The 21,622-nt window shown below is 39.4% G+C and overlaps 3 protein-coding genes across 4 annotated transcripts; all 3 read right to left on the bottom strand.

Annotated features, from left to right (window-relative positions):
• Positions 1-135: 135 nt before the first annotated feature.
• cpt1b (carnitine palmitoyltransferase 1B (muscle)) lies at positions 136-7,978 on the bottom strand. 2 transcript variants are annotated; one of them, XM_026176184.1, is made up of 19 exons: positions 7,824-7,978; positions 6,080-6,232; positions 5,851-5,990; positions 5,537-5,708; positions 5,310-5,411; positions 3,713-3,850; positions 3,551-3,628; positions 3,246-3,353; positions 3,072-3,156; positions 2,638-2,833; positions 2,353-2,538; positions 2,170-2,275; positions 1,968-2,084; positions 1,683-1,847; positions 1,461-1,595; positions 872-1,024; positions 662-775; positions 451-543; positions 136-356 (listed from the first exon to the last, which is right to left on the bottom strand). In XM_026176184.1, the coding sequence occupies exons 2-19, from the start codon at positions 6,218-6,220 to the stop codon at positions 225-227; spliced, it is 2,361 nt and encodes a 786-aa protein (XP_026031969.1). In that variant the 5' UTR covers positions 6,221-6,232; positions 7,824-7,978; the 3' UTR covers positions 136-224. The 2 variants fall into 2 exon arrangements, with proteins under 2 accessions (XP_026031969.1, XP_026031968.1); XM_026176183.1 differs by having other exon boundaries at positions 6,080-6,229.
• A 446-nt stretch (positions 7,979-8,424) lies between these two features.
• Positions 8,425-11,686, bottom strand: LOC113026908 (kelch-like protein 42). The gene is made up of 8 exons (XM_026176181.1): positions 10,825-11,686; positions 10,548-10,736; positions 10,271-10,455; positions 9,853-10,204; positions 9,566-9,711; positions 9,289-9,443; positions 8,937-9,094; positions 8,425-8,807 (listed from the first exon to the last, which is right to left on the bottom strand). Exons 1-8 carry the CDS (start codon positions 11,074-11,076, stop codon positions 8,622-8,624), a joined length of 1,623 nt encoding a protein of 540 aa, XP_026031966.1. The 5' UTR covers positions 11,077-11,686; the 3' UTR covers positions 8,425-8,621.
• Positions 11,687-11,748: 62 nt separating this feature from the next.
• chkb (choline kinase beta) lies at positions 11,749-19,757 on the bottom strand. Its single transcript, XM_026176182.1, is given in 12 exon segments — positions 11,749-13,033; positions 13,135-13,216; positions 13,328-13,428; positions 14,045-14,153; positions 14,249-14,336; positions 15,010-15,068; positions 17,191-17,295; positions 17,380-17,513; positions 17,661-17,774; positions 17,945-18,053; positions 19,173-19,539; positions 19,542-19,757. Coding segments are annotated over 12 exon segments (1,443 nt in total). The 5' UTR covers positions 19,660-19,757; the 3' UTR covers positions 11,749-12,976.
• Between the last annotated feature and the right edge of the window lie 1,865 nt (positions 19,758-21,622).

Below are 21,622 nucleotides of genomic sequence, written 5' to 3'. Positions count from 1 at the left end.
CTATTGTGTAAAAAGAAATACATTTCTTTATCCCGGAATATAAACAGGAAAAACATAGATGTGTAATAAATATTGTTTTTGTCTGAGAGGAATGCCAAGCTCCTGTGCTGTGACTCACCACAGTAGCCCAACCTGTCACCAGAGCCTTGTTTTATTTTTATGATTGAAGACTGAGTCACAGGTTGTATGTGCTCCAAATCCAACATACCCTGCCACACTCTCTGTTATATGTGCTTTTTCCCATTTTCCAGATGGACATACTTTGCATTCTGTGCTGTCTTATCATTTTCAGGCTTGAAGAGAGCTTGGATGTCAAGCATGGCCTTTTGAATATGCTGACCAAACCGATATGAGTCCTGCAGGTCAGACAGAGAAGGAGCAATCAGAGCAAGAGATAAAAACAGGAAGAGTTGGATCTATAGTATGCAGTGCTCTTTTTTTCTGTCTTACTGTGTCAGGACTGGAGAACTTGCTGGAGATGTGGAATGTGATGAGGTTTTCCCCAACAATGATATAAGACACACCGTAACCATCGTCAGCTACCTAAGATAACAAAGAGATGCTGTTACATTTCACATAGCCCTCCTTGATCAGGCCAGCAGGTAAGAAAGCTATGACTGTAACTTTTTGCACATGTTCATATTGCATCAAATTAACTCACAGGGCCAAATCCACCCCCACCACACACATATTTCGGGAACTTGTTGATGTCAACTAAATTGAGCTGCTGCTGTGGAGTCTGACTGGTGGACAACTTCCAGGGCTCCGAAAGCACCTTTTAAGCATTACGCAAAGACAGTGAATTTAGTTTGGAAAAGAGCATTATACAGCAAAAACACATTAAAAACACATGATAGATAATAGAGCTAACCTTAGTAAGAAATGGTGAGTCAACACCAAGGTATTTAGATACTATATAGAGACAGAAAAGGTGACGATCGATCCCAGAACCAGTCATGGCCAGACGATACATGTTTTGGTGCTTTTCTGCTGCTTTCCGAAACAGGGCAAGTCTCTGGGCATTCTGACAACATAAACAACAGGCAATGTAGTTTCTAATATTTCTAAATAAATAAATAAAAACTGCATTTAAATCATTTTTAGATTTCTTTATCAATGAAGGAAAGTACCAGCTTGACCCTGTCAGAACATCCAAGAGCTTAAAGTCCAGGACACTGACACACATTACCTCTAGGTCTTGGTCACCATGGTCTTAGTAGAACAACATGTTCTTTAACAATGTGACCCATCGGAAAATCTAAAACTGAGTACATGAACATCCCGTGACTACAAGATAAACATTATAAACCACATTAAGTCCAAAGTTGTTGTCTATTTTTTATTAAAGACTTCTCCATTAAAATGCCTTTGACCTGTGATTCTCTTTATACACACCTATCGAGCAGCTGAATGATATGACCTTTTTATTTGTTGTGGACATGGTTATTTGTTTTGCCTACCGTCGCACCAGCGTCCTCCATGGCTCTGACGAATGCAACCGCCTCAGAAGTGCAGGAGCGCACTGTCTCTGTCCGCCCATCTCTGAACATACGTGTCATCGATGATTCGTACGTCAGACAGAACACATGCTGGTCCTATAAAGCAAAGAGTTATCTATTAGTTGATGGTTGTAGATACATTTAAAGAAATGTCAGTGATTCTATGAACTATGGCAGGCCTACCCTAAACTGGGCCAGCTGCAAGGCCAGCTGAATAAAGGCATCAGGGCTTGTTCTGCACTTCTTGATCAGGCCTTTTCCAAACTCAGCAAACAGATAGCCATGGAAGTCCACATCATCAGCTATCTGCTTGGCTGAGAGGTATGACGTTTCAATGACATTTTGGCACTTAGAGAGGGTAAAAGAATATCCTAATTAGTTTGTGTACAGATCTAAAACACCATTAAATTAAAAGAAAAAACTAAAAACAATACTGGATATAAGAAATAAATACAAATTTTTCTATACCTCATTTGGAATCTGCCATTGTAGTCGAGTGGGATGAGGCAGGTTTTTGTTCACATCCCCTTTACAATGTCCCTCCTCAGTGTATCCAAGATGGAAGCAGTCTGTTGCTAGAATATACTAAAAAGAAAAAAAAAATGCAGCTGAAGAAAATTTGCATTCTTTGAATCATTATTTTAGGATATTTTCAGAACACTTTTCCTACCTCCCACATGTGTCCTACAATTGGTGCATCAGCCCAAGAATGTTCAACATTTACACCCATTTTTCCATTTGGATAAGAGATCAATGTAAAAGATTTGTCAAACCACCTGCAAGAAAAACCCCAACTTCTTTTAGGGAATCAGTTTAGTCAAAGTCAATAAAAGGCTTGGTCTTCTTTGCCTACCTGTCATAACATTTTCCATGCAGCAGGGACTTGGCGTAGCTATCAAGTGAGTTGGTCTTTGCAGGATCGTAACCCTGCGGCTCATCATCCAATGTCAGGAAGAAGGCAGCTGACTCGATTGCATCCAGGGATACTTTGTTTATGCCCTGGCTAAAATATTTTATCCGAGCCTGAGCCCATGGAACCCTAAGGGTGAGAGTGAGACTGTTTCCCTTTTCTGCTGAAAGTGTTTGAACATTTAACCTGCTTACCTGCTTTTTTAAGGTGTTTTTTGTTTGTATATACCTGTATCCTGCTGTCAGGGCAGCTAGTTTGAGCTCTCCTGGTTGAGGTTCTGATGTATCATTGAGAATCCTTTGAAACTGTGTTTCAAGTTCACTGGGCAAAAGGTGACGGCCTCCAGTGTAAAGCCACACCTGGAAGAACCGACCCTTGTGGAAGACAACCAGGTGTTTCCGATCAGTCAGGTGCTGCACAAAATCTGTAAAGATTGTTAAGCCAGTAAAAAATTCGATTTAATTTAAGTTACACACAGTGACTTACTGAAAGCACAGCATCAAAGATATGTCCCAGTAGCTTTACAGAGCGATGGAACCTATTTGCTGTGAAATCATTAATAGAGATGTACCCACTAGTGCTGCATACTGGACAATGGGAAGTATCTTATCTGTGACTGATGATTGAGCACTCATACAGTACAGATCTAAACATTTGCTCACCTGTTTCAATGCCAGGAATGCGAGTGGTGTTAAACATCCTCTCCATCTGAGTAGAACACATAGGAACAGTCCCCAAAGCCCTCAGCTGAGCAGAAAAAGTTAAATAGAAGTCAACACAGAGTTTAACCTTGCAATAAAACGAGAGAAAAGAGTAATTGTAATGGCAAGCTATACCGGTGCAAGTTCACCACGTTCCAGTTTGCGTCTGTATTGCAACATGGCATGTACCACATTTCCTGCTCTTGCAGCCTGACGGTGTGTTGGGGTCACGTACAAGAGGTCCTTCACACAATAAATGGAATGACCAAACACAACAAAGTGACAACACAAAACAGAGAACAAACACAGATAACAGACACATTTATTTGAAAAGTTAAAGATGACGTGTTTAAATTATTTAAAATAAATTATTACCTCATTCCCATTACTAACAGAAAAATGAAAAAACGCTCAACTGATGTACTGACAGTTTTACATACCATTATATAGAAGTTACTGTTGACCATGATAGGACTCCTGCCCCTGAGGTAAATGTACTCCTCCCACCAGTCACTTACCTGGAGAAAATTACAGGTTTTTATTGTCTATCATTACAATTCAAGACAATTTCAGTAGCATGTTAGACAGAAAACACTACTCACATAATTTGTTGCCCACCATGATTTTAAGATTAGGCATCTCTGCAGTTGAGCTGCTTTGTTTTCTTTAAAATCACTGGCCAAAAGCTCCATTTTATTGTACTGCTCATTGTCCAGCAGAGGTCGAACTGACTCAAGGTACTGTGAAAAGAATATCATACGCAGGGAGTAGTGTTACATAGAAGCAGACGTCACGTAATAAAATGTCTTCTATTTGCCCAACATCTCTAAAATTAGAAATATCCTGTCTCAGAGTGATGCAGAAAAACTAGTACATGCATTTATTACTCCTAGGCTGGACTACTTTTTACTATCAGGAAGTCCTAAAAACTCCCTGAAAAGCCTTCAATTAATCCAAAATGCTGCAGCAAGACTGACAGGGACTAGAAAGAGAGAGCATATTTCTCCTGTTTTGGCTTCCCTTCATTGGCTTCCTGTTAAATCCAGAATTGAATTCAAAATCCTGCTCCTCACATAAAGGTCTTAAATAATCAGGCCCCATCTTATCTTAATGACCTTGTAGTACCATATCAACCCATTAGAGCACTTTGCTATCGGACTACTTGTTGTTCCTAAAGTGTTTAAAAGTAGAATGGGGGCCTTCAGTTTTCAGGCCCCTCCCTCTGTTGAACCAGCTTTCAGTTTGGATTCGGGAGACAGACACTACCTTTACTTTTAAGATTAAGCTTAAAACTTTCCTTTTTGCTAAAGCATATAGTTAGGGCTGGGTCGGGTGGTCCTGAATCCTCTCTTAGTTATGCTGCAATAGGTGTAGGCTGCTGGGGGATTCCCATGATGCACTGAGTATTTCTTCTTCAGTTACATTTGTCACTCACTATGTGTTAATAGACTTCTCTACATTGAATCATTAATTGTTATTAATCTCTATCTCTCTTCCACAGCATGTCTTTTATCCTGTCTTCCTTCTCTCTCCCCAACTGGTCGCAGCAGATGGCCGCCCCTCTATGGTTCTGCCGGAGGTTTCTTCCTGTTAAAACAGAGTTTTTCCTTCCCAATGTTGCCAAAGTGCTTGCTCAGGGGGTCATTTGATTGTTGGGGTTCTCTCTGTACGTATTATTGTAGGGCCCCACCTTATAATATAAAGTGCCTTGAGGCAACTGTTGGTGTGATTTGGTGCTGTATAAATAAAATTTAATTTAATTTAATTAACAAAACATTGACATATCAGTTGAAAGGTATAACCAGAAATTCTGGAAGACATCCAAGACAGCTTTTCTGCAAGAGGACGTGCCAAGTTCTTCCCAAAAACCTACTGAAAAACTGTACACAATTTGAGCAGGGTGCAGGAAGGCTGCTGGAGCAGCATAGGTAGTATTTTTGTACCTGTGCTTGGTTAGTCTAATAGGTTTTTGTATATCAACTGAATTATTGACAAGAACTTCAGCTGGTATAGATTGAGTTCAGTGTGAGTTTAGATTCAGGAACTGATGGAACAACAATAACTAAAAGCTTCTATGCATAAAAATCTCAACTACTTGTAATGATGTCCAGACCACGTTTCTATGTTTTTAGAAAACTATGGGAGCACAAATAAGATATGTGTTTCTGATCATGCAAATCCATTACTGTAACTACATACCCTGTGAATTGTATCATCCACACTGGGCACAGGAAGCCTGGGTAAGGAAGCCTGGAAACTGTAGAGCAAGGGTCTGCGTCCAGAAAACATCTTTACCAGGCACTGGTAACAAAAAAACAAACAGAAAAAGAAAAAAATCAGTGAAGATCCCTTCTCTTTAATGACAGAACCAAAAAGTCCCAAATGAAATAAGAGTCATGCCATGAATGAAAGTGAGACGAACATACCAGCCACACTTTAGTTGATGTACTCATTTTTCCATGGGACTCAAAAATCCATCCATGATAGGACAGAAGAGCTTTAAGAGTGTATCTCAGGAGGTAGATGAGGAACAGCCACAGTCCTGTGGCAAACAGGATGGCACTCAGCACTGCTCGTGTCTGTACTGACATACAGTCTCTGCTCAGAAAATGCAAAACACCGCCTTTGTCAATAACGACATAAAAACAGATAAATGACTCAAAATAACCGCATCGCTTGTCCAGTAAAGTCTAAAGGTCAAGTGAAATACTTCAAAACTGGGCTTTGTGGGATTACTGACCGATATGGTAGGTTTTCCTTGATGGTATCCATCATTCCCATAGACAGGTCTATGTGGATATATAAAGAGCTCATCATGGCAATTACAACTATTAGCCAACTGGAGGGACTGGCAGGGTAGACTCCTGCCAATACACCATTCTGTGGATATAAAATACCACTATTGGTTAGTAACAAAAGGTCTCTCCTTTCAGTTTGGATATTACCATATTAAGTGCCAGTTTTTGTACCTTGAATTGAATGGCTTTCTTCTTCCATGCTGTCACTCCTGATAGGTAGATATTTTTGATGACTTCTTGGCTCAGTTTAAAGTCCACACCATCTGGGCGCACAGTGAACTGGAAGCCTACCGCCTGATGTGCCTCAGCCATCTCTGTGTTCTGCTAACATGAACAGCATTGAGAACTTATTACATTAAAAAAAAAAAAAATACAGTGGTCTATAATATTTTATAATATCTCCTAATAAAAAATACACATAATAAATTAATGTTAATTCATTCAGGATTACAGAGACCAAAGTGGTGCCCAGAAAACAAATTTATTTACAATAAAATGTATCCATCCATTCATCCATCCATCCATTAAGTTTCTTACCCAGTATAACTGAAAATGAATATAAAAATTACTGTACTTAGAACTACGACCCTCAACTGTTTTGCTGGCCAGCTGTCCCTGTTTTTAAAAGGGGCTATTGGGGAGACGTTGGTAGGAAGTAAAACACTCCCAAACAATTAAAAAATAAAAATAAAAGAAGAAAAATAAAGAAGGAAAATTTAAAAAATAAATAAATAAATCAGCAAAAACCACACCATAAAATTATTTAAAAAATGTAAAATACTCCTACTGGTGATGTAATGCCTTAACTAATAGTTTATCCACTAAAATGTTTTTGTTTTTTGGGGTTTTTTTTTTTAATGACAGCTACAAATGTTTGTCCTACCAAGATCTTAATGTCCAAAATGCATACCTTTTGTTGTTTAAAGTCCCACACAGGCCTAGAGGGTGTCGGCACCTGTCTTAACCACTGGATGCCAGGTAAAAAATGAAAATCTGAATAGTGGTTGTTAAAGGTTTCAGAGATTTACGACTTCATGGTGATAACACACTCTAAATTATTTTCCACAGAAAAAAGAAGCTATATCTGTAAAGATCCCAATTTTGAATCATGCCTACTTATTACTAGTCCATTGAAAGGTCGTCACTGAGAGACTTACAGACTGATTTTCAGCACTTGCCACTGAACTCCCTCATCATTTCCCTCATTTCTTTCCCCATTGGGCCATGCCCAGGTTTGACTAAACATTGGGTATTTCATTAACTGTTGTCATACCACAGTTAACCTCAAGAAAAAAAAAACAATCTTTCACAGATGTGACTGACGGCAGTTTTAAAGAAAGCGGCTCTATTTGTCCTGTTTGCTCATAATGTGATAAGGTGGGTCACTGGCAGAAGTTTAACAGGTGTCTAAATGCAAAATAAATACACTGAAGGTTGAAAGGGTTCAGTCTTTGTCTGAGAAATACGATGACCTTCCTTAATTCTTAACAAAAATATCAGGACTTCCCATAGCAGTCCATATAATGGTTGGGGGCAGCAGGTCTAGTATTTCTTTTTCCATGTCATATGACTGAACAGTCACCAAGTGGGACAAAGTTCAGTGGCCAGATATAGTGGTACACCGGCTGAGCATGTGTGCAATCCGCAGACGGGCATGGAAATATAAACACAGAATACAACACGCAAATGTGTGCAAACCTACTGGTATAATTTAAGATTTAGAAAAGCTCTGCAGCTTTGTTAATATAGAAAAATTTCAAAATCTCGCAGATATCTAAAGATTTTTGTCTGTTATTGAAAACCCTCTTATAATATTCCAATTTTAATGCCCAAGCAAAATTTTAGCATTACACTTAGAAGCAATCAGAAGAAAAAAAAAAAGCAAACATGTAGAAATGAGCAAAAATAACTTTACCTTTTTAGGGCAGTGTGAGCCTAAACCAATGGAGCAAAGGAAAGCTATGACTTTGGTTTGTGTCAGTGAGGCAATGAATTTCTTCTGAGCTCAGGCTTATGTGCTCTGTGCCCTTGGAGTGGCTTTCGTCAGGTTGTGGTCAAGTTTGTCCTTTCCTGTGCTTTACACACCTCCCCACCACCATCCTCGGTTTCTCTCTCTCTCTCTCTCTCCCATGTCATTGTAACAAGACACCAAACAGAGACAGAGCCTAACTGGCTACGTAACTGAATCCGCTGTAGCGCTGTGTTGAGAAGTAACAGAGAGCCATGTGACATTTCACCTACTTAGAAGTACATCTCTGCTATGGCACCAATAAAAAAATAAATAAAACACTGTAATACCAGTTTTATATTTGACACCGATGAGAATGGTTAAAATGGTAAATGGTAAATGGCCTGTATTTATGTAGCGCCTTACTAGTCCCTAAGGACCCCAAAGCGCTTTACATATCCAGTCATCCACCCATTCACACACACATTCACACACTGGTGATGGCAAGGTGGTGATGGTTAGTAGGACTTGAAGGTGTTAATCAAGGCAAGAAAGGTATTGCATTGTATATACTGCATTATTTTAATGTAAACAAATCAAACATTCAACATAGCGGGGTAAACTGGTCTTACATTTTAGGAAATATGAACACTGGACAACATAAGGACTGGGAAGTGATCTAGAAGTACTTGGGCTATTGCAAACTACATTCAGCCCAAAAGAACCTGCACACAACATATGTGTGCAAAGATGCTAACCATAGCATTAGAAATGAAGATAAAAGGTAGCTTCATAGCGAGTGAAGATGGGTAGAGGAGGGAAAGCTTTGAGGGAGAGTGTTTGGAGGTCCATGCTAACAACAGTGTTGTGCTCAACACTTGGCATCATCAGGATCTGATCACCAGCCACTGTCCCCTGACCTGCAAATGCCACTTTCTCAGCGCTGTAAACCTGGGGGGAAAAAAGAGCATTATCAACAATTTAAATGGAGTGAAAAATTACTTTGAATGAATATGTTATTTAGGCATCCAGATAATCCAGTGCTCTTCTAATATGAGTGTGGGTTTGTTGATTGTTTACCGGCCCCCATTTCTGTGACTCCGCACAGAACGAGGTTACCACATTCTCTGAGTTGTTGCCACCAATCACAAGCAGCCTGTCCGTGGCCCCCAGGAAGTAAAGTGTAGGGAGATCTACGCTGGCTCTGGTAAGGGTGGGAAGCAGTTCAGACCATACATCTAATAGAGAAAGAAAGAATTCAAAAGAACCATTTATGAATCAGTGTACAGCTTGTAAATGTAAATCTAGAGCCGGTGAACTATACCGAAGGCATTTTCCAGACAGCAGCACACATAAGAGTGAGCTTTCTGTGCTGGAAATAAAACCAGGTTTCTTTTGCTGAGCTTGGTTGCTTTTTTCCAGATGTATGCACCTTTCTTTGTGTTGTACTGCAGTAACAACTTCTCTCCAGTCCTCTGGATGCTCCCCAGCACATAGATACACTGTCCAAGGGTCGTAGCAAGAGGAACATCATGGGACAAAGACATGGTGAACTGGAAGTCAGTGAGTGGCAATGAGGACACAAACCTGAGGCAGAGATTATACCAATAACTAAAGGAAGCTTTTTTTTTTGGAAGAGAAACAATTAGAAAGCATCAAGTGCTGCAGAAAGCTGTTAGCTGTTTTGAACTAACAAAGAGGAAACAAACCTCCACTTATCTTTCCATGGGTCATAGCACTCTACAGCTGTGTGGAGAGCTGTGCTGGAGTCTGGAGTTACTAGAGAGTCCAAGTACCAGCCTCCCACTGCGTAAATACAGCCTTCACAGGCCACTGCACTGAAGTGCCTTCTGTGCTGTGGATATGACAGATGGCGACACTTTTCATTAGTGTTATATAAACGATGGAAAAAGACAAGGCAAGAGGAATTCGCTGGGGCTAAGACAAACAGGCAGACTGGCCACCTGCTTGAGACTCAAACTGGGAGACTGCTTACTTTTATCAGAGGAGATGTGGTGACCCACGTATGAGTAAAGGGATTGTATCGAAAGGAAGCCATGCTGAACTCCCAGCCTCTCTTCATACGCTCCCTGTAACCTCCTATGACATACAAGTAGTTGTAAAGCACCACTGTTGTAATACACCACTTATCAGCCCGAAAGGGAAGCTCTGTAAGTGGACACCAATCTCCACTGTCCTCTGATCCTTGCAGGGTGAATATGTGTCGTGCATGTTCTGTTTCTGGATCCTTCCAAGAACTCAGGTTCTCTTTCCGTAGGGTGCAGAGGTGTCGGTCTCCTCGAGTCCTCAAGTGGACAGCTTCTTCCCTCTCCTCTTCATTCAGGCACCTGAGGTATAAATCGATTTTAGTGAAAGACAAACATTTAAAATTGGGGAATTGAAACTTTGCTTACCTGATGATGTCTGGGAGCTCCAGCAGGTTTCTACTCAAGTAAGTCAGTACTGTCATCTTCAGTTCCACACAAAAGATCTCATGAGCAAGACTCAGGTATGACAAACAGTTAGATGGGCTGAGCTCATCTGTCAGGACTGACAGGCACTTTGAGAGGAAGGCATCTGCTAGAAGATAGTTGCTTACCTCCAGAGACAGAAAGAGAAATATAAGAAATCATGATGTCACTCCTAGGAATTTGAATTACTAGCCAAGGAGGTTTATATATGAAGCTGTACCTTTATATGTGCTCCCAACTCATTTTGGGGAACTTTGAAATTATTATTGAAGGAAAACTCAAGCAGATTGCGGAAGATGGAAGAGGACACGTGATCCATGTGGATGAGGCTCTCAGAGGTCTCTCTCATGCTGGACTGGGACAAAGCTCGGAAGTACTCACTGCACTCTGAAAGTCTTTGTAGGTTCACCTTTGAAATAAATTATTAAACCAAGTTTTTTAAACGGCCTTTTGTTAACCAGTATGACTGGAAATCTCACACTTTGCTTAATACTCACAAGAAAGGCATGTGGGCTGGTTTGGACTGTAACCTTGGTTTCATCACCATCTCCAAGGAGATATGTGCGGAGCGCTTCATTAGTCTTCCATTCCTCTGAGTCTGTTTGGCATAATGCTCTGTCTGTGACAGCTGAGGATGCTATCCAGTTGTTGACTATTGGAAAAGCATCCAAAATCCTTCTAAGAATGCATTTCAGCCAAAAGCTTACCCACTCAAAAAGTATCATAACGTATTGCCTGAGATTATTCATCTGAATGACAGAGCGCTGTCTGGATCAAAGTTGCACCTCACTGTAATTCAGAAATGAAATGCAGGTCCTCCATATAAGGTAAGCCAGGCCCGCTGAAGAATTCCAACAACTTCTGCACAATGGAAAAATAGAAGCATTTTAGTCCATGTGCTGTCAGCTGCTCTCCATTTCCCTGCCTCAGCTCTCACAGTCACGTGACCTTTAACGACGTAAACACCAAAACGTCAGGGTCCGATTTCGTACTGCTTGGCGCTCTAATAAGCACGGCGAATAAAATGCTAGAAAACGTTTCTTGCCCTGCAGCAGACCAGGTGGACTCAGAAGGGTCTCTTAATCTTAGAGCAGTGCAAGTCTTTCTGCCTGATCTATTCTTGGATCACAGAGGTGGGATAGTGTTCAGTCTGAACATCATCGGTCACTCAAATTACTTTGTAGTTAGCTTACCTTCACATCTCTGTAAAACTTATCTAGACATGAAATAAAGCTTTAGCAGCTGAAAGATGTAAGACGAGCTTTTAAGCACATGTGTTTATTCGCATTTAAACTGAATTTGTTTAACAGAATAAAATTACAGAAAAGATGTTCCTTAAAAACAAAAACAGTCACAGGTAGTTAATGAGTAAACTTTCAAGTTTCGTCTTTGTGTAAAACATTGTTTTGGAAACTTTGATGTCAAATTGATGTACATTTATTCAAATATAGAACAAAGTCAAAATAAATAAAAGCATGTCAAAAAAAGCACTTCACATTCAAATGGGCTACAGTAATTGACTGTAACACGTTTTTATTATTGGTGAAACGTGCACAAATATTCCAATTTTTTAAAATATTTTCTAAAAGATTGGTATATTTGGTAAGAATGTCACATATTTGAAGCAGCAGGTATAGAAGCAATTTTAAAGAAGTGGAAACAAAACAGAGTCAAATGGGCAGGTAGTTAGTGCAGCAGAAATGCACTGTAATAACAGTTATCTTAATTAGTGACAAGGACAAAAAAAAAGAAAAAAAAAGACTGACATAAATGCTGTAAGCCATTTTTCATACATGAACTCTGCATGTTGCTTTAAGTTGCAAAATGCTGATGCAGTACATAAGAGAGCCTGTTTCAGATGTGTTCTCATTATGGGAAAAGCTTTGTGCAAGTAAGGAGAGGGTGCTGTCTGGATAAAGCATGCAGGAGTTGCTATACACCACTACCACTTGCGCAATTCTCACATCAGTGCGATAGGACACAAAGTAAACTTTCTGCTTTGAATGTCCAAAACAGATCAGCGCTCCAGTTCATGTGTGAAAACAGCTTTACACTTTCTAATAGTTAAACTGACAGTATTTTTTTCTACAGTGATGAAAATTTATGCAAACTGTATATTTTTTTTAAAAAGTCCTTACATAATAATTTGCTAAATGTAGGCAAGTTTGTAATGTAACAGTTAAAGAATAACTGGTGTGGAATATTTTTAAATTGTTTAAGGAAAAGGTTATGAAGCATGGAGTGATTAGGTAATAAGGGTCTCAGTTATTCCCTCACTGAATAGTCAGAATCAGCCCTTTACGATGAAAACTATGCACCCTATGAACATCACAAGGGTGAGGTAGATCTTTTACACAAATGCATCCCATGATAAAAGTGTCTAATAATGGTCCAAGGAAGTGAAGTGCATCTAACAAGTGTTTATATGAAAGAAAACCAGTTGTGAATCAACTGTGGCCCCCAAAATGATGACAACATTTCACAATAAGGGTATTCATGAGTAAAATAGAATGCCTGAGGTGCAGAGGCTCTTTTTTGTCATTTCAGCTTAAGCAGACAGGCATAGTTCCAACACAATGTAGGGGGCAAGCTTGAAGAATGATAACGACAAACAAATGAGACAGTACATTTTGATTAACAAGCTGGATCTCAGCTGAAGAGCTTCTTTTGCTTGAAGTAGGCATCAAAACGACACTGGGCGTAGTCCTGCAAGACAATGTGGTTTATTACAAAAAATATAAATGTGTGACTTGCGCTACACTAAAAGAGAATAATAACAACAGTAATAAGAATCAAACACTCCTTACCATGTATCCAAACTCAATCTTGGATATCTTAGCTTGTATGATGGACCAGACCCCCCAGAGGAAGTGTGATGCTAATGCATATCTACAATTAAAAAAAACAAACAAACAGAAAATCCAGTGATCTGTTGATCTGCTGTAACTTGTTCTAATTGATCGTCAGCACTGCTGTAAAATCTATTTAAGGCTGTTTTACCTGTTTGCTTCAATTATTAAATCTTCTTCAATTTGTGTCTGGTCCACAGCAACGTTAGTGTCTTTGTGCTGTTCTGCCAAATAACTTCTAATAAAAAGAAGCTGAAATTTAAAAAAAAGTTACAAGTTAGTGAGTGTGGCTAAACTTCCAGCTGTTTCTGATTTAACTGATTTGATTTGACTGCATGTGCAGCATTTGATCTCGCTATTAAACATAAAAATGTATGAAGTTTCACCATTAGATGGCACTGCATAACCAGTCTATCCCATCAAGGGAGATGACTTCAAAGTTTTGGTTTGAACATCATGGTTTTATTTTTCCAAGGAAAGATTAGTAGAAAATTTTCTAACTAGCTTTATATCAAAACAATAAATAAGGAATCAGATCCTAAATGTACTGAAGAGAAAGAAAAACAAATATAGTGAAGCTGTGCGAGTATTAAATCAAGACAAAACACAGCACAATATTTGTGTCATTAATTGAATGCATCTATTAAAAGTGAATCCAGGACTTACTGTCAAAAATCAACCAGTGTGCGTATACATATCTCCAAGTAAATGTTTCAAATCCAAGTTTTCAACTTACCTTCTATATTATTAAAACTTCTATATTCATAATTACAATGCAGCATGTCAGGAGTAACTAATTTAAGCAGTGTTAAAAATGCAGCTCAATTTGAATACTCTTTATTTGGCGCTAGTGTTTTTTCGGACTGACCTGCTGCTCTCTGGTTGGATAGTTCTCTGGTGTGGCTTTGTAGAAAGGCCACTCATTGTAGGTGTAGTCGTACATCCACTCACAGAAATGGTTGCCAAAGTCAAAACCCCTACAAAAAGGAACACATTGTGTTATTTACCTTCACGTACAGGTGGCACAATTATTTGATTGCTAAATCAAGACAACATTCCCCTTACACATTACCTGTAGTTGTAACTGCTGTATTCAAAGTCTATGAGCATGAGTTTTTCCACTGAGGAATGCTTTCCGTCTTCCAGCATGAGGATGTTGCCTGCAGCAACAAAACAAGAAGTGAGGCTTTAGCTTAACAAAATGAAGTAGTAGCATTTACTACCAGACTGGTCTTCCAATATTACATTTCTTTTGACATTATAAAAAACTTTAATGTGAAATAACTTATAGTTTGAATCATAATTAAATGATAAATCTTCATTGTATAATGCAAAAAAAAAAAAAAAGAATCCAAATGTCCTTTTTGCCCTTAATTCTAATACTGAAAACATTAAAGCATACATTGATAATTTACAGTAAATTGTGCCTTTAGCATCTTGGCACAAGCTTTTTTTGTTGGCTTTGCAAAGACTGTCCTAAAGAGATGAACTGAAATTTTCACAGTTTGGTGTAGAAGAACTCAACTGGTCTGCACAGAGTGCCGATGTCACACCTTTAAGATGACATGGAACAGTTTTTGTGAAGCAAGTTTATCAGCTGTCAGCTTATGTGTATCAAACCCTGAAAATGCTTTTATAGCTGCAGAGCTATGACTATAGCTGAACATGAGCTGTCCCTATTAAAAACTACAACCCAGCTTGCTCTTGACTTATATAATGCACAGCTTTCGTAAGAATTGTGACAGTGAAACCAGAGGGTGGGATCTATCGGACCACACCAGAGGCGTAATGATAGGCGGAGCTATGACTGGATGGATGGATGGAAGATTTTACCTTCTTGGACGTCATTGTGGCAAAACACCACTGGTGAGGGAGTTGCTGCGAGCAAAGCACTGTTGTGGAGACATGGGGCAAGAAAAACCAAGTAGGTGATGAAAGAAAAAGAGAGAAACTTGAACACACAAATCTTAGTGATGGATATGCAGCTAGTGCATTTTATGCAATATAACACTACAATTTAGAACTTCCATGAGAAAAGTGTAGACATCCTAATCTACCAGAATTAAACTTAAGCAATAGCACACAATAAGTGAATAAACTGTGTCAATATTGCACCGTAAGATAAACTGAACTAATCAACAGTTATTACAGGTCCACTCTTATTTGTTGACAGCATGGATAGAGCACTGTACAAAAGTCAGGGGTTACTAATACTACGATTTAGCACAATTATTTCTGCTATTCAGCCAGGATATGTAAAGATATTAAATGTGATAAACACTAAGCCATTCAAACCAAGTAAAAATTTACAAATCAATACTCTTGTACAAAAGCGAAAACTCCAAAATAACGTCAGTGACAACAGCAGTCGATTATATAACTGACACTTTGATCACTAGTAATTCCTGACCATAGAGAGAAGGCCAAACTGCCTAGAACAAGCTAAGATAACAGTACCCTGTAGTCACATACGCAACATGCTGTGACAGATACGCTTTCAACTCAGATAAATCTGAAGGCTCAAGTTCCTTGCAGCAGACAGCAACTACATATGTGAAACCAGTACATATAAACAAGACAATAAACACTGGTCTGATTCTCTAGCTGTTCTAAGGTCAGACTACCCAGACAACTCAGCAAGTGAACTTGTGGAAGCACTGGGACAAAGGTCACCTATCAGATGGAAGAATGAATTCCAAAGATTACATTTATGTAAGTAACGTAAGCAGAGCTACAATCCTTCCAGCTTTGAATAATGCAGCAAACCTTTTCACATAAAGACTCATTTTAGTGTAGGGCTGTGCGATATGACCAAAATCTCATATCCCGATATAAGAATTCTATCGTTCCGATAACGATATAAATCACAAAAATGTAACATTTTCTGTAAATTCTGTGAATCTCGGGCAGCTCGACTTGCAGGAAGTGTTTCCAGCTGCGCATGTAGCTGGAGTCGAGTGTTTTAACCGATGCATGAAACTATACATTTTTAGACATAAGTTGTAACGGCCGCCGTTTTCTTTGTGAGTATTTATTACACGGCGTGCTGCGGGGAAAAGCCTGTTCTAACGTTTGAGTCTAAGGTTTATTTTTTCGCACCTGACGGCTCTTTTTTACTTCTCATCTGTAAACACTCTGCATCTTTCACGTGATTCAGGTTTTTTTTTGAAAAGTCTCAACAGGATCTTGAGCTTTATTGTGAAAGGTTTATGTGGAAAATAAACAAGTGGACACACGATGCTGTTACCTTCGTTGTTGCTAACGACAACGCATGAAAACAGGCGCTTGTCTGTCCGTAGTGTGGTTATATTAAATATAAGAGAAAGAGAGAACTTTAAGAAATTAATATAGCCACTACAGTGACCGTCAAAACGATGAAAAAATATTGCCGTAAAGAGTTTATTTTGCGACACCACGAAACAAACAATAGCGTAAAATGAAACGATAGACGTTTTTATATCATCATCCGATATATATCGTTATATCGAACAGCCCTATTTTAGTGGTAACCTTACTTGTCTGGTGGTGAGGATACATGACAGTTTTCTAAATGTCTCTAACAACACTGACAATCATTGATTTATACAATGACCTAAAACTTTATTGATTTAACAAAACTCATTTTCAAAGTCTTGATGTTGGCATGGTTACCTTATGGCCTCACCAGCAAACAGAAAGTCAGCACAAACTGTTTAGCTGCTAAATCTCTCTCCAATGCGTGACTCATACCCACTTTGTGAAGTTTTTGTTTGCGTTCCTGTATGAAAATTCGAGCATGTAATATGAGACGGCTCTGATAAGAGATCTAGCAGTTGGCTAGAGCAATGCAAATTACATCATTGTTCACATAAACATATTAAAGCAGGAGCTTTGTACTGTTTGTACTCTCTTCCTGACACTAGTGTGAGAGTCAGGAGGGGACTCACTGATTTGTCTTCTTCTCAATCTAAAGCTTTGTTTAAACTGTGTCCAAAAAGACAGTATACAGAATCTAGAGCCTGCGTTCCAACTCACCGGAGGCTTCTCAGTTCAGCAGGAAGGTCCAGTTTCATCAGCTTGTTGTACTTCTTCACATGTGCCTCACGAACAAAACTAATATTCATCACTTGTTCCATGTATCTAAAAACACCACAGACAGAGTATCTTTAACTGTGACTAAGTTACAGTTTGAGCAGTAGAGAGATAACATTCACATGTACTTACTTATCGATGGTCCCAAACAGCCACTTAGGCTTTTTGTTAAAGGGCATAACCATGTTATGGAAACGGGCCAGCTTCGTGGCAATCTCAGCGGAGATGGCTGGGTCCGAAAGCTGACTGGTGCGCATGCGAGTATTCTTGGAAAACAGAAACACAGCAAAATCTCTTATCACATGGTTTAAAAGACAAACAAAACAAACTGATGGGAATGACTCCAGCAGAAAGCAGCATAAACTCACTGTGTGTATGAATATACTGTGTGTAAACACTGGGGTACATCATACCGGAAGGTACTGTTCCAAGCGTCCCTGGGGGAAGATGCCATAAAGTTTTGGGCCTAAAGCTCGTTCAGCCAGGATGGCAAACATCACACTCTCTAGTACCAAAGAGTCCACTCCCTATACCACAGAGACACATGTGATGGAAGACACACTTACATGAGAATTAATGGCATTTATAGCATATACTGACATCAATAAAGGGGTGCAATCTTCTCTTTAAAATACCCGAATGATACTCTCAGCCACAGACATTAGATGCAACTTCTTGACATACGCGACAGACTAACCTGTAAGATGGCACCATAAACCCTGAGGAGCACCTGGCGAGGTTCGTCTTCCACACATTGCACGTGGTCGGGCAAACTACACAGGTACAGCAGATTACTCAGTCCACCGCTGCAAACAAAAACAACAGTGTTATAACAGCTAGGCCAAGCTAGAAATATCTCTCTCTAATCGAGATTGGAAACCATAAAAAATGTAAGCCAAAAGACAAGGCCACTCAAAGATACTCTTAAGGGTAAATCGATGATTGTTGGGTGCAAATTTACGATGAAATCACTGTATGACTCGTTTTAAGTAGGCGTCTTTTTATTATATCTTAAGCCTTAAAAACAGTAAACAGCACAAGCTTCTTTAGATCAGCCGGAGAGACTCCCTACTGTAGTTGGTTGGTGTTTACATAATCTTCATCGGCCATCTTTTAACGCACATGACCCTTCAAATTTGGACTGTTTCAGTCAGTGTAAACCTCTCACACTGAGAATAGTCTTAATTTTTAAATAAAATCACATGAAAAGATGACCCAGGTTCATTTTCCTTTTGTTTCTTCTTCACTCACGATGAGCTTACACACCACTCCACATAGTTAAGTTACTGTGTCTAAAGTCCCATCTTTACCACCAACGGGTCGCAGCAAATGGCTGCTGGAGGTTTCTTCCTCTTAAAAGGGAGGTTTTCCTTCCCACTGTTGCCAAGTGCTTGCTCAAAGGGGATCGTTCTGATTATTGGGGTTTCTTCAGTATTATTGTAGTGTCTTGACCTTACAATATAAAGCACCTTGAGCCTGTATAAAAAAAAACTGAAGTGAATTACAGTAATGTTGATAATTTGGAGGTCAAGACTGTTGGATGAACGTAGAAAACACTGGGTATGCTATCATTTTGAACCTGCAAACCAGTGTGGGAGGAAAACAAACAAACAAATGTCAGCTCAGAATAAGCCCACAGCTGACCTGCCACTTTTCCAACACTCACAGCGTCATAAGTTGTCTGACAGCGAGATAAGTAAACACTAAGGAGAGGTGGGTGTCCCTGCAGCTGACCCAACGTAGCAGAAACCATCAAGGATCTTGGATCTTATCGTCGCTTTACTTGAAACCATGAACACAAACATACTGGTTCCTACAGATTAGTATGTTTTAAAAAACGACTAATAATAATACCCTATCATTTAAATGAAGACATTATTGTGTTTTATTATCCACCGTACTGCTATAACTTTTAAGAATTTTACCTGACAATGCTGATTTGAAAATCAGCATCTTCAATGGTCTTCCACGACCCCGACAGAAAGTCTCGGCACCAATTTATGGCCTTATCCCTGGTGTCCCGGTCGACCTCTTCGCTTCTCCCATCCCGGAAGGACTCTGCCTCCGAGTCGTCATCACAGTTGGCCCCTAATAGCGGACTATGAGTCCTTAGGTGTCTCTGGTTTAGAACAAGCGTGCTCTCCACTTGCTTCTTCACAACCGGAGTATCTGTTTCTTCTGTAGTGACTGTGGCAATGCTGGTGCTGTAATTCTCCGGCCCTGAACTATTTTCTTTGCCTAAACCCGCTTCGCTGCAACTGCTTGCTACACTTCGGCTGGGCTGCATGTTGAAGGAATAGCAGGGTGAAATGTCGGTCTGAGGCGACAGGAGGGGCTCGCTGACACACGCAGTCCGCCTGTAAAGCTGCTTAACCGGAAGAGCCGACCATAACTGGATATTATGAACCGCATGGGAGGCGGCTGACAGCGTAACCGTAATATATTCAGATTGCTGTAAACTCATTACGCAGACAACGTACCAGTGGATTGATGAGCCGAGATGAAGAATTCGACGTCCAATCAAAATTCGAGAGCGAGTTCACACACAAATCTCATTGGTCGTTGCTGGCAGTAGCTTCCTACGTCACGTTCGCTGAAGGTTTCTGGGAAATGAAGTTTTTATTTGTAATTGACTGTGGCGCATATCTTTGAATTCATTGAGTGCAATGAATAATATGATTTCAGAGTGTATTCGCTGATATTATTTGGCAGGAATGTGGGAGAAAAAGGTCTAGTTACTCTTTGCTTGCGTCTTATTCAACATAAAACTGAGTTTTAAAACTTTTTCAAGTGTGGGTTGTTTTCAATTGCCCACAGTAGTACGATGAAGCTTATTCTTTCTTGCAATCCCTTAAAATGAATATACTCTGTCTATTGTGAGCAGGTAAGTTAAAGAGCCGGTATCTAACTTTTCATTTAGTTGAAAGCAACATTTTTATTTGCAGACGCCCAAACAGAAAGGGCTATGCATTATTACTCTTACCTTATAATTAAAGTAGGAACATTTATGTTTACACTTTCTTAATTTTACTTGAAGTACTTTATATTGATTACACTAAAATGAGGAGGCTATTCTAACTAACTGACTATGCCACTGTTTATTAGTGTGAATGCTTGAAAAGCATTCACAGTATTGTTCTTCTAATCTTTATTATTAGTGTGAATGCTTGAAAAGCATTCACAGTATTGTTATTCTAATCTTTATTATTATTATTATATTTTATTTTTCCGTACGTTTTTTGAAAGCCTACTCCTTCAAAACCGTTCAACTTAGAAAAACCATTCAAACATCGTTAGATTCCTATTATTTTGGACAACATTGCTTCTATTTTTCTCATTTTTAACATTTATATTTTTAATTTTATTCAACTTTATTCAACAAAAATTTCCCATGTATTTCAATGGGGAGACCCTTCAAATTCTCATTCAACTTACTCATTTTTAAACTCTTACTACTTCAACATACGTTCACATAGAGACACCATTCAAACTTTAAAACGAAGACAAGACATTCAACTATTCAACTTGTATTTATCTTTTCAATATCTATTATACTTTTTCTTCAGTTCCAGTTTAAGTTTCATGATGTTTTTTCACCCGTTTCAGAGTTTATAATGGGTGTGTATGGGACGGAATGTTGGGGCTAGAGTGAGGCAGCTCAACTGCTAGAGTGAGAGGAGCAAAAAAATTAATCTTAAAATCTTTTTTAAAACTGCTGCTGTGTCCTCAGCGTTTGCTCTACAGGTATGATTTTACCCTCAAAACGTAGCCATGGCTGTCCTCTTTCATCCAATGTGTTTACTATTGTCCTAGGTGTTACGGTTCTTTCATAAATGTCACCAATGCACAGCCTCCTCCTTCCAACTCTTCCATAGACTCTAATGTTAAAATGGCTCAGAAGGTTCGTTTGAAAATCAGAAGAGCATGGTGTCTTTCCACTGTCACCACGTCCATATAATAAACTCCACAGGCATGAAAACTGAGAATTTGGTAGACTAGACATGGCTGTCGCTCACGGTGAAAGAATTTTGTCAGTACGACATGTACTTTTCATTTGGGAACGATTTGTTTCGGCCTGACTTTTCTGTTCATTTTAAGGAGCAAAAGTGAGGCGCATGTCTGTGTACGTGTGTATGGAGCCATTGGGTGCGGTCACTATAGCAACCAGGCTCACACCTGCCTGCTTAACGAGCTCTGCCTGCCACTCTGCCAAGATTCATCTTAAACACTTCTCTTTCAACTGCTGCTGTGTCCACAGTGTTAAAGCCATCATTTTACCCTCAAAACGTCGCCATCGTTGTTCTCTTTCCAACATCTTGTCTTTCAAAGCTCAGACATTTAAACTTTTTAAACTGTGTGGATCCAAGTGGAGGGA

Source organism: Astatotilapia calliptera, chromosome 7 (assembly GCF_900246225.1).
Source record: "Astatotilapia calliptera chromosome 7, fAstCal1.2, whole genome shotgun sequence".
In the NCBI taxonomy this organism is placed as follows: domain Eukaryota; kingdom Metazoa; phylum Chordata; class Actinopteri; order Cichliformes; family Cichlidae; genus Astatotilapia; species Astatotilapia calliptera.
Note: the sequence above shows the minus strand (reverse complement) of the source record. Positions and strands in the feature narration are given on the sequence as shown.

Excerpts from the sequence above, each read along its gene's own strand:
- cpt1b (XM_026176184.1), bottom strand. The coding sequence starts at position 6,220 with ATGGCTGAGGCACATCAGGCGGTAGGCTTCCAGTTCACTGTGCGCCCA. Across the intron at positions 5,412-5,536 it reads CATCAACTAAAGTGTGGCTG|TGCCTGGTAAAGATGTTTTC; the intron begins GTATGTTCGTCT and ends TTTTGTTACCAG. Across the intron at positions 2,276-2,352 it reads CATGGAAAATGTTATGACAG|GTGGTTTGACAAATCTTTTA; the intron begins GTAGGCAAAGAA and ends TTTTTCTTGCAG.
- LOC113026908 (XM_026176181.1), bottom strand. The coding sequence starts at position 11,076 with ATGAATAATCTCAGGCAATACGTTATGATACTTTTTGAGTGGGTAAGC. Across the intron at positions 10,737-10,824 it reads CCAGCCCACATGCCTTTCTT|GTGAACCTACAAAGACTTTC; the intron begins GTGAGTATTAAG and ends TTTATTTCAAAG. Across the intron at positions 10,456-10,547 it reads AGTTGGGAGCACATATAAAG|GTAAGCAACTATCTTCTAGC; the intron begins GTACAGCTTCAT and ends CTGTCTCTGGAG.